The 12,897-nt window shown below is 44.5% G+C and overlaps 1 protein-coding gene across 6 annotated transcripts in view; it reads right to left on the reverse strand.

Annotated features, from left to right (window-relative positions):
* Window positions 1–12,897, reverse strand: part of LOC134340356 (calcitonin gene-related peptide type 1 receptor-like) — a 122,903-nt gene that overhangs the window by 36,231 nt on the left and 73,775 nt on the right. For 3 of the 6 annotated variants that reach the window (XM_063037512.1, XM_063037516.1, XM_063037515.1), the window contains one exon: window positions 123–222. In XM_063037512.1, coding sequence (XP_062893582.1) covers window positions 123–173 — 51 coding nt within the window. In that variant the 5' untranslated portion in view covers window positions 174–222. Of the gene's footprint in view, window positions 1–122; window positions 223–579; window positions 847–12,442; window positions 12,833–12,897 lie in introns of those variants that run through there. The other 3 variants (XM_063037514.1, XM_063037511.1, XM_063037513.1) reach the window with 3 other exon arrangements.

Raw genomic sequence — 12,897 nt, forward strand, 5'->3', positions numbered from 1 at the left:
GGGGAAACCTGTACAGTTAATTAGTCAACATATAAAATGTATATATCATTTCACATCTGCATTTTATGAACTATTCTCACTAAATGCAAATAAGAGAAGAAACTATATCAGTTTTTCCTCACCTCTGTCAGTATTGTGGCCATGAGGAAGCAGATGATCACACCTCCTCTCATATTCTGGATCGTACTGTGCACACTTAGAAGAAATGAAAGCAAGGATGAACTGTAAAGAAAACAGAAAGGTGAGTTTGTTACTGACCATCTCATATTGGCTGGGAGTCATGTGGTAAAGTTTCCCATTCTCTCTCCTCCCTCCAGCTTGTTCTATTCCTTCCTTCCTCTGCATGAACAATGGTTTTAAGGTTTGTTCCATCAATTTTTGTCTCCTTATCTCTGAGGCATATAATTCTCTGTTGCTGAGCTGTGTATAACAGACAAAGCAAAACTGCTGACTGGCATATGATCTGACAGGAATGGTACAAGCTGTACCCGGGCTAGAACAGTTGCAGGACAGCTGTTACACCACAGAAGCCCTAGTTCAACATCAATGAGGATTCTAGCATATTAGAAAAAGACCTACCAGACTAATAACTTTTCAGATTACAGGCACACATCGCAATGTAGCAACGTTGGTTTAAGAAGAAGCAGATTCCTCCAGACAGGGAGCAATAACAAGTCGAGGATGTGACCATCTACCTCATGCAGACAGACTGAGGCAGAGGGAGCACCAATGGACCTCTCCAGCATTCAACACATCGCATAACCCCTGGAGCACTGCATTCACCAAGGACACTGTTCAGATCCCTCATGAATCAGCAGCCATGATCGATCTCCGATCCACCCCAGATAGTCAGTGCCTCACGTTCTCTTTTATTTGTGTGACTAGTTAATTTGAAACTCTGCTGAACTTCCTCTTCCTCAATTGACACCCTGATGCCCACATCCTTCATTAAAGAGCTTGCAATCCTTAGGACATTATATAACAAAATTAGTTCATTTGTACCCTTTAGTTCTTGAAAAATGAAGGTGATTTTCTCCTCTCTAACATTTGCAGATTTAGTAAAGAGAACAAGGAAGACAATTTATTTATCACACCCAGAACCTTCCAGAATTTCCTGGCATCTGAATTTTCAGGTCAGCACCTGGTTTTGGACAGAGCAGAACCCTCAGTGAACATGGGCCCAATCATGGACTATAAAGGAAGTGGCAAAGAGCCAACTGATCCTTCCATAAAAATGTCCTCCCTATCTGTATTCAAAGGTAATTAAATAGCACACAGTAACTCTCTTGCAACTACCTATCCTAGGAATAATTATGCACACCAAAAATAACTGCCCAAAGAATAGCTACACTGTAAGTAATCTGAAAAATAGTTATAATATAAACAACTAACTAAAACCTACAACAAGGAATAAATAATAAACTCAAGAGATTCTGCAGATGAAACACACACAAAGTGCTGGAGGAACTCAGCAGGTCGGGCAGCATCTATGGGAATGAACAGATAGTCGACATTTTGGGCTGAGACCCTTCTTCAGGACTGGAAAGGAAGGGAGAAGATGCCAGAATAAAAAGGTGTGTGGGGGGGGGGGTTGAGTGGAAGGAGGCTTAGGTAGGTCATAGCTGAAGCCAGCTGGGTGGGAAAGTCAAGGGCTAGAGAGGAAGGAACCTGATAGGACAGGAGAGTTGACTATAGGAGAAAGGAAAGGAGGGGGGGACCCAGGGGGTGGTGATAGGTGAGAAGAGGTGAGAGGGCAGAAAGGGGAATAGAAGAAGAGGGGAGGAGGAGGGAATTTTTTTTTAACCGGAAGGAGAAATCGATATTCATGCTATCAGGTTGGGGATTACCCAGATAGAATATAAGGTGTTGCTCCTCCAGTCTGAGGTGGCCTCATCGCGGCACAAGAGAAGGCCATGGACCAGATTGTCGGAATGAGAATGGGAATTGGAATTAAAATGGCCACCGGGAGGCTCTGCTTTTGGTAGGTGGAGTGGAGTTGCTCAACAAAGCGGTCTCCAGTTTACTACGGGTCCACCAACGTAGAGGAGGCCACATCAGGAGCACTAGGCACAATAGGTGACCCCAGCAGATTTGCAGGTGAATTGTCCTTCCTCCTGGAATGACTGTTTGGGGCCCTGAACGGAGGTGAGGGAGGAGGTGAACTCCAGAAGGTATCCCACCAGAGTGGGTAGTTACAGAACAAAGCTCCTACCACCATGTCCCACCACACACTTTCAGGACACAGGTTAAATAGAGAGTGAAGCTTCCTGTACACTGTCCCATCACACACTCCCAGGGCAAGGGATAGTTAGAGAGTGGAGTTCCCTCCACCCATCCCATCACCCTTCCGGAGTCAGACATCAGGTGAAGCTCCCTCTACTCCACCACACGCTCCCAGGGTCAAAATCTGAGTGAAACTTCCTCCACTCTGTGCCATCACACACTCCTGGGGTCAGGCACAGATTGAAACTCCCTCCACACCATTTCACCACGCACTCCCAGGGTCAGACACTGAGCAAAGCTCTCCTACACTGTCCCATGACACACTCTCAGGGTGGACCGTTCTGGTTAACTGGTTATTGAATGGAGCTCTTCTTGCAGTCAGTGGAGGTGCCTGTTCTTGCAGCAATCAGAACCTGTGGAAGCCAGACCACACATTCTTATAGAAAACAGCGCGAGGCCCTCCAGTAGAATGCTGCAGCCATATCTGTCGGAGCTCTCTATGCTATGATCTGCGGGGACATATTCTCCTGTGTTGTGTTGTGCATTGCAGTAGTTTCGTTGCTGTAGGCTGACACTGTGCTGATGCCAGGATTTTGCTGTTAAGCATTCAAATTTTTTTCAGCCTTTCATCCAACAAAAGCAGAACATGCATTTGCCTCACATCTCACAGAAAAAGAGGAACTGTCATGGGAGTGAAAGCAAAAGTGGTTTAATCCTTTAGTTGCCTTTTTCAGAAGCTCTTACCAGGGTTGCTCCTTTCTCCACACTTTAATGACCCAGTGCTTGAAGGAGTAACAGGAATACTTCTCATTCCGCATCTGAGGGAAGCAGCTCCTTCTGTGGACTCTTTCCTCCACAATCCTTTGTGCATCAAAACTCATAGTGCTCTTGTTGCTTCAAGAACCTCTCCCTGCCATGGTTCAGCAGGTAACACGCTGTCCACTGAGTCAGGCTTCACAACCTCAGAGTCTTCACAACACAATGTATGTGGATGTTCCAGTGCAGGACTGAGGGGATGCTGCGCTGTCAGAGGGGCTACCTATTGGATCGAATATTAAACTGAACCCTCATCTGCTATAGAGACTCAAACCAAAACCATCTCCACCCAAACCATTCTAGGCTAGGAATTGGAGTGGGGAGGGAACTTTCTTGTGCTAGATGGAAATACCACAGGAGCAACCCCACACTCAGTCTTTAGGCCTCTTCTTTCCTCCCCCAGTGATACAAATAAAATCAGAAACCCACTCCACAAACTCTAAGGTCTCATTAGGGTGTTCTCCCCAGACCCTGCCATCTCTGGATATGTCTGCATTGCATTGTATTGGAGAGCCCCACACCGTGTTCTATAAGAATGCATGGCCCTGACTTCCACAGCAGTGCCACCCTTCCCATCCCTGCCTCCACTGACTGCAGGAAGACCTCCACTCAATAACCAGCTGAACAGATCAGTCCATCTGGGGCTGTGGGGTGGGACAATGCAGAAGGAGCTTCACTCTTGTCTGATCCTGGGAGTGGTTGTTGGGACTGTGTGGAGGGAACCACTCTACGTCTGACCTCAAGATGGGACAGTGCAGAGGAAGCCTCACTCTGTGCCTGACCTTGAGAGTGTGTGAAAGGACAGTGTAGGGGGAGTTGCACCCTGTGTCTGACCCTGGGAGTGTGTGTTGGGACAGTGTAAAGGGAGCTTTATTCTGCATCTGACATCGTGAGTGTGTGATGGGATGGTGTAGAAGAAGTTTCACTCTGTGCTTGACCCCAGAAGTGTGTGATGGGACAGCATAAAGGGAGCTCCCCTTTGTATCTGACCCTGGGAGGGTGTGGTTAGATGGTTTAGAGGAAGCTTCACTGTGTGCCTGACCCGGAAGCCTGTGATGGAATGGTATAGTCAATGGGGGGGGGGGTGTCTGGAACTCATTGCCTATAAGGGTAGGACAGGTTAAAAATAAACTTCATCACACTTAGACAGCGCTCGCATATATATTTGAAAATTCGTGAACTGCAGGGCTACAAACCTAGTGCTGGAGATGGGACTGGGCTGGGTTCTTTTGCAAACAGCACGGGCACAATGGGTTAAATGGCTTTGTGCTGTAATTGCTCAGAACATTCCTTCTGTGAATGAATAAAAAAAGGACTTTTGGATCACAGGGAACTGAGAATTCTTCCCACCAGGTCATTGTATCATCTACAGAATGAGGAAGGAAGGCCTTTCCTTTCAGTAGCAGCATCGTCATACTAATTCTCGTGCCAGGAAGTCTAGACACTCCTTCTCCGTCCGTTGGTCTTCAAGTTCTCAGTGTGCGACCCAAATTATATTGAGGGTCTCTGTGCAGAAGTAAAAGGACAATGGAAAATCCAGGGAGGAATCCTCAAAGCCTCATGGTAACAAACAGAATCTTCCAAACTGTTTCTCTGTGCTCTTTAAAAGAAAACGCACCAGAAGAATGGGAAGATGGTGCCAGTGAACAATGTGACCAAGGGTGACATCCTTCAGACAGTCCACAAATCAACTTCTTTCATTTCTTTTTCTTTAAATGTGCTCTTGCCACTGTTGGAGCCTGTGATCTAAATTTTGTTGGTATCTTTTCAGGCTGGTTGGGCAATCTGGTGCAAAGTTCTGAGCGAAGTGTGCAGCCTGGAGGCCAAGAAGGCTGGACACAGTGCACGAGCTCACGATCAACTCCACTTCTACCCAACTAAAGCACTCAGGAAGATTTAAATCACCGATGCGAGAGCAGAAGGCAAGCGGGTGTTCAGCACAGTCTACCAGCCTCTTGCTCGCTGCTGCCAGACTGGCTCTGCGGCTGAAGTTAACGAACGACACAGAGCTGGATTGAACTGAACTTGAACTGAACTGGACTGATTGGATGATTTGTGGTTTTGTGTTTTATATTCTGTGTTTTTCACTTTTTTTTGCTGTTAGCGCAGTTTGTTTTTATTTTGCACATTGAAGGTTTGATGTGTTTCTTTGAATTAGTTACATGAACAGCCATACTGACTGGCTACATCACAGCCTGATATGGAAGCACCAACGCCCTTGAATGGAAAATCCTTCAAAAAGTAGCGGATTTGGTCCAGTACATCACAGGTAAAGCCCTCCCCACCATTGAGCACATCTACATGAAAGGCTGTCGTAGGAAGCCAGCATTGATCAACAGGATCCCCAACACCCAGGACATGTTTTCTTTTCATTGCTGCCATCAGGAAGAAGGTCTCAGGTACAAGAGCCTCAGGACTCACACCACCAAGTTCAAGAACAGTTGCTACTCCTCAGCCACCAGGCTCTTGAACCAGAGAGGATAACTTCACTCAACATCACTTGCCCCATCATTGAAATGTTCCCACAACCAATGGACTCACTTTCAAGGGCTCTTCATCTCATATTCTCGTTATTTATTTATATTTGCATTTGCACAGTTTGTTGTCTTCTGCATTCTGGTTGAATGCTCCAGTTGGGTGATGTCTCATTGATCCTGTTATAGTTACTATTCTATAGATTTGTTGACAAAAAAATTAATCTCAGGGCTGTTCATGGTGACATACATGTAAAATTTAATTTGAATGTTGGTTTTTCTTTCTTTGCTTCACAGCTGTCTATGGAAAGATGAATAATTGCCATAGCACAACACCCCCATACCCCAAATCAACACTGCATTCATTGCTTCAGGTTTGGGCTGCCCAGATTCTCAAGTTTGGAGGGCCATTCACAAGTAGGAAGAGAATGCAGAGCACATGATCAGCACACAGAATATTGGCAAAAAGCCCATAACACTGTTTTGATGTCACTGGCCAAAATTTCTTGAATACACTTAGTGACTGAACCTCTAACATTCCCTTGTGAAAAGATTCACCACCCGCTGGGCAAAAAGAATGTTTTCCCATCTCCATCATGAATGACAGACTTCCTATTTTGAGACTGTCACAGCCTGCCCACACCAGGGAAACAACATCTCTCCATCTATCCTGTCAGGACTCACAAGAATTTTGTATATTACAGAGATTATCTCCCATTCTTTGCAACTCAAAGAAAAGCCCAGTCTGCTTAATCTTAATGTTGATGTCCTCATCTGCCCAGATCTTCCCCATCCAGTGACTTATCTGAATATCATCTCTGATTACATTGCCCCCTCTGTGAACTTCTCTCTGTCCCTCGTCTCACGTTGTATTCAATCTCTATCGCCTGCCCCATCTATCCTCTCTACACATCCTCCTCCCCATGCAAACCTCTCTATAATACTCCTCCCACGTTGAACCTCTCTCACCCCCACACATTGTGTTTCTCTCTACACCTCCTCCTCCCCATGCAAACCTCTCTATAATACTCCTCCCACGTTGAACCTCTCTCACCCCCACACATCCCTCCCTGTGTGATCCTCCATACAATTATCCTCCTACCTGCACAATACCCTGGACAACTCCACTCACGACTCTTTTCCCACAGAATCTCCTGTAGAAATGCTTCACCTCTCCACTTCACTCCAAAAATCTCTTCCCTCATTCTGCTTGTGATGGTCTCCAACATTTCTCTCCCTGCTTCCCAACATGGTGTTCTCTGTAAAGATCCCTCTTTCCCTTCACTATTCCCTCTAAATTTCCAGCCTCCAGCCTACAGAGACATGAGAGAGGAGCTGGGCAAAGTTGATTGGCAGGGGACACTAGCAAGGATGATGGCAGAACAGCCGTGGCTGGAGTTTACAAGTCTATACGAAGGCTACTTTAAGAGTGAGAAAGCAATTCCAATTGAAGTTAGAAACAAAACCGGATGCACGTCACCTCTGGCAGCATTTGCAGACCATTACTTCCTACAAGGCAAAACCTAACATCGTGAATAGCTATGATGCTTCACTCCCAAATCAACTCAATGCCTTTTATGCACACTTCGAAATGGAGAATAAAGCTACCTGTGTGAATCCCTGCAGCATCTGGCAATCTAGTGATCTCTGCCTCAGAGGCTGACATCAGAACATCTTTCAGGAGGGTGAACCCTCACAAGGTGTCAGCCGCCTATGATGTACCTGGTTAGGCACTGAAAAACCTGGTGGGAGTGTTCAAGGACATCTTCAATCTCCCATTGCTGCAATCAGAGGTTCCCACTTGCTTCAAAAGGGCATTAGTCATTCCCGTGCCCAAACAGAGCAGGGTGAGACGCCTCAATGACTATCACCCAGTTGCAGTAAAATCTACAGTAATGAAGTGTTTTGAGAGGTTAGTCATGGCTAGAATTAATTCCTGCCTAAGCAAGGACCTGGGCCTGCTGCAATATTCCTACCTCCACGAGAGGTCTATAGCGTATACAATCTCATCAGCTCTCCAGTGGCCTTGGACCATCTGGACAACTTATTTCCTCTGGAGCATCAAGAAAGCTCACCTCTGTCCCAGGATACTGACGGACTTTTACGCTGTACCATTGAGAGCATACTCGCCAACTGCGTCTCAGTGTGGTATGGCAATTGTCCCGTATCGGACTGCAAAGCACTCCAGCGTGTGGTGAAAACTGCCCAGCGGATTATCGGCACCCAATTGCCCACCATTGAGAACATCTACCATAAATGCTGCCTGGGCAGGGCGAAAAGCATTATCAGGGACGCATCTCACCCTAACCATGGTCTTTTTACTCTCCTCCCATCCGCTAGGTGCTACAGGAGCCTCCGCTCCCCCACCAGCAGGCACAGGAAGAGCTTCTTCCCTGAGGCTGTGACCCTGCTGAACCTCACATCACAGCGCTAAGCAGTATTGCACCCGTATTGTACTGTCTCAGTACTTTTATATTTGTGTGCTGTAGCACTTACTTTTTATTCTTTTACTTTTTTATTTATACTTTTTATTACTTTTTATTTTGTAAATAACACTATTCTTTGCATTTCTGGTTAGATGCTAACTGCATTTCATTGGCTTTGTATCTGTACTTGGCACAATGACAATAAAGTTGAATCTAATCTAATCTAACAATGTCAGCCTGCCGTTTATTGATTACATCTCAGTGTTCAACACTATCATCCCCTCAGAACTAACCAAAAAGCTCCAAAACCTGGATCCTTGATTTCCTTACTGGGAGACCACAGTCAGTGTGGATCAGAAATAACATCTCTTCCTCACTGACAATCAACACCAGCGCACCTCTGTATGCTTAACCCACTGCTCTACTCTCTCTACACCCATAACTGTGTGGTTCAAAAGTTCAAAAGTTCATTTATTATCGAAGTATACAGTATTGAAATTTTTCTTCTCCAGATAGCCATGAAACCAAGAATAAAAAGAACAGCAGCACAATCATCAATCCCCAATTCCCTCCACCCTGCACCAAAAAAACGAACAAAAACAGAACAGATACATCGACATCCAAATTACCCTGCCCCCGCACACAAAAAATGAGAAATATCAGGCAAAAAGACACAGAATACACGAAAACCCATAAGACTGAAAAAAGTCCACATCCAAAATGAAGTCCAAGTCCACATCCAAAATGAAGAAAACCTGGGCAACATTCTCCCTCTCCATAGCAAAGTGATCTCACCAACAATAAAAAAGCAATCTCCCCTCTCCGTAGCAGAACGACCTCGCCAGCGATAAAAAGGCAATCCCTCCTCTCCACCAATAGAGGATGTCCCAGCGAGAAAGAGGCAGGCAGTCGGCGTTTCAATCTTCTTTGTCACTTTAATCGGTGAACAATTGAAGCTTTAATTGGTGAAATGGAGTCAAACATCAGCTCCTGGTCTTCTCATCATAAGGCACTCCTGCACGCTGCCTCTGCCTCCCAGAATACCCTTGGAGACCACAAAGTGCTGGAACACCCAAATAATCTCCAAACTGCAAATTGCAGGTGCCAATGTTTCCAGAATCACATTCAAAACGAAAAACAAATGTAAAAGACATAAAAGAAGTGAAATATATGGTTCCACAATCTAACCAGAAGGTGTCGACTGAAGGAGCGTTGTACACAGGCGCAATCTTGACTGGAAGTTTTCTTTCATTGAGTTGTGGCTAGGCACAACTCAAATACTATCTATAAATCTGATGATACAACTGTTGTTGACAGGATCTCAGATGGTGATGAGGTGGTGTACAGGAATGAGATAAATTGGCCGGTTTTGTGGTATCGCAACAACAACCTTGCAGTCAAAATCAGTAAGACCAGGGAATTGATAATGAACTTCAGGAAGAGGAAGTCGAGGGAACACACACCAGTCCTCACCGAGGGATCAGCAGCGGAAAGGGTGAGCAGTTTCAAGTTCTTGGGTGTCAACATCTCTTGACGATCTAGCCTGGGCCCAACATATTGATGCAAATACAAAGAAGGCACGACGGCGGCTATATTTCATTAGGAGTTTAAGCAGACTTGGTACATCACCAAAGACTAGCAAATTTCTACGGGTGTACCATCGAGAGCATTTTAACTGGTTGCGTCACCATCTGGTGTTGAGGGGCCACTGCACAGGATCGGAAAAAACTGCAAAGGTCTGAAAACTTAGTCAGCTCCATCATGGGCATTCGTGTCCCCCAGCATCAAACACATTTTCAAAAGGCGATGCCTCAAAGATGCAGCATCCATCATTAAGGATCTCCATCACCCAGGACATGCTCTCTTCTCATTGTTACCATCAAAGAACCTGAAGACACACACTCAACATTTTAGGAACAGCTCTTTTTCCTCCATCAGGTTTCTGAACAGACAATGAACCCATGAACACTACCTCAATATTTTTGCTCTTTTTTTGTACTACTTATTTGATTTAATTTTTATATATATTTCAAATTGTAATTTATAGTTTGTTTTTTTATGTATTGCACTGTACTGCTGCCACGAAACACCAAATGATTCTGATTCTGAGCTAGCCTGACTTCAGTGGTTGGGTAGATGTTGGAGTCCATTATTTAGAATGAGGTTTCGGAATACTTGGAAGCACACAATAAAACAGGCCGCAGTCAGCATGGTTTCCTCAAAGGGAAATCTTGCCTGACAAGTCTGTTGGAGTTCTTTTAGGAAATAACAGGCTGGATAGACAAAGGAGAGTCAGCGAATATTGTTTACTTGAATTTTCAGAAGGCCTTTGACAAGATGCCGCACATGAGGCTGCTCAACAAGATAAGAGCCCATGGTATTTCAGGAAAGATACTAGCATGGATAGAAGAATTGCTGACTGGCAGGAAGCCAAGAGTGGGAATAAAGGGAGCCTTTTTGGTTGGCTGTTGGTGACTAGTGGTGTTCCGCAGGAGTCGATGTTGAATCAGCTATATTTCACATTATATGCCAATAATTTGGATGACAAAATTGTGGCTTTGTGGCCAGGTTTGCGGATGATATAATGACAGGTGGAGGGTCAGGTAGTGTTGAGGAAGCAGGGAGTCTGCAAAAGGATTTGGACAGATTAGGAGAATGGCAAAGAAATGGGAGATGGAATACAATGCATGGCCAGGCACTTTGGTAGAAGGAATAAAGGAATAGACTATTTTCTAAATGGGAGCGAATTCAGAAATCAGAGGTGTAAGTGTTGGCACGTGGCCAAGTGGTTAAGATGTCGGTCTAGTGATCTGAAAGTCGCTAGTTGGAGCCTCAGCTGAGGCAGCATATTGTGTCCTTGAGCAAGGCACTTAACCACACATTGCTCTGGAACGACACTGGTGCCAAGCTGTATTGGTCCTAGTGCCCTTCCCTTGGACAACATTGGTGTCGTGGAGAGGGGAGACTTGCAGCATGGGCAACTGCTGGTCTTCCATACAACCTTGCCCAGGCCTGCGCCCTGGAGACCTCCCAAGGCCCAAATCCATGACTAACGAGACTAACAGATGCCTATTTTTTAAAGAGACTTAGGAGTCCTAATGCAAAATTTCCCAAAGTTAACTTGCAGGTTGAGTCAGTAGTAAAAAAGTCAAATGCAATGTTAGCCTTCATTTCAAGAGAAAGAGAACATAAAAGCAAGGATGTAATGCTGGGGCTTTATAAGGCATTGGTCAGACCACATTTTGGCAGTTTTACGTCCCTAGGAAAAATCTAGGAAAATGTGCTGGCATTGGAAAGGGACCAGAAGAGGTTTATGAGAATGACCCCAGGAACAAAAGGGTTAACTTGTATGAGTTTGATGGCGGGAGTTTCAAGAGAGTTTTGAAGTTGGGGGAGGGGGGAGGAGATTCTCATTGAAGGGTCTAGATAGAGTGGACATGGAGAGGATGTTTATATTAGTGGGAGAGTTTAAGACCAGAGGGCACAGTCTCAGAATAGAAGGACATTAGAACAGAAAGGAGGAGGGATTTCTTTAGCCAGAGGGTGGTGAAATCTGGAATTCATTGCCACAGGCAGCTATGGAGGCCAAGTTATTCAATATATTTAATACAGAAGTTGATAAGCTCTGATTAGTCAGATGTTACATTGAGAAGGGGTTGAGAGAGAAAATAAATCAGCCACGATCGAATGGCGGAGCAGAGTTGAATGGCTGGATCTGTCACACAGATTCTGAAATGGTACGATTTTTGATGTAAAGTTAGTCAGGTGGGATGAACAGTCTAATTCTGCTCCTATGTCATATGACCTTATCTATATATCCAAGCCTCCCCTGCAGCAATCCAAACCCAGCCCCAGGGCCAGAGTCTGGGCGTCCCTGCTTTAAACAAACCCAAAGTGACTCATGCATTTAATGTTATTTGTTAAGAGACTCTTTAATGAGTTATAATGACGAATTGCAAATGTATTATCTTTGGCTCTGGCAGATACAGGCAACTAAAAACACTAAGAAGGGAAACTCCTGACACTTGCTTTCTTTTCCACTGTAAGAACAAATACTTCCAGTATAAGAATAAATTGTATTTAATTTTTAAAAATCACATTCAAATGTAGTCTTCAGATATAATAGTGTTTGACAGGGGGATCCAGCTCATAACAGGGTTCAGGGGAAGCAGATTTCAAAGTCCCTATATCAAAGACATCAATCATTATTTATACGTTTCTGCTAAAAATTCCTTAGTCAAGACATAATTAAAATCCTACATGAACACGTCACAATGTAATTACACCCTTCAGTTTAATCTTAATGTTGATGTCTTCAACATGCGCACCATGTCCCCACCCCCCACAAGTCAGACCCACTGAGTTCTTACAGCAGTTTGTTTACTTTTGCTCCAGAATCCAGCATCTGCAATCTCTTGAATCATCACCCTTGAGTCATCTGCCCAAATCTGCCCCACCCAGTGATCTACCTCAAACTAATCTCTGATGAATTTCATCACTCACCAGTGGCTGTGACCACACTTAGAGGTAAACAAGTCCAATATTAATGACTCAAGCTACAGTTTGCCTCTCAAACCAACCCGCATTGGACCGTCAAGTTTAAAGCAATTGAATTCTGAAGTCATCAGTCTATAAAGACAAGAGTGAGTAAAAGGTGGGCACAAAGAGAAAAATTTGGATTTGTACACATTAAGACATAATAGCAACAAACCTCGAATAGAGGCACTTCACAGAAGCATGATTTTTTTTAAAAAAATCTAAACTAATGATATGCAATGAGATGAAAAGAGGAAAGTAGCAAGTTTGAGGGGTTCTATGGGGGAATTCAAGAGCAAGGAATATACAGAGGAGCTCGAGGCTTGTGGAAGTTTATGGAGATAGATATGGAGGCCGGCCACAAGATCATTCCAATTGCAGACTCTGAAGGTAATTAAAGCACAGACTCAGTTTCAGATTCA

The sequence above is a fragment of the Mobula hypostoma genome, chromosome X1 (assembly GCF_963921235.1).
Source record: "Mobula hypostoma chromosome X1, sMobHyp1.1, whole genome shotgun sequence".
Taxonomy (NCBI): domain Eukaryota; kingdom Metazoa; phylum Chordata; class Chondrichthyes; order Myliobatiformes; family Myliobatidae; genus Mobula; species Mobula hypostoma.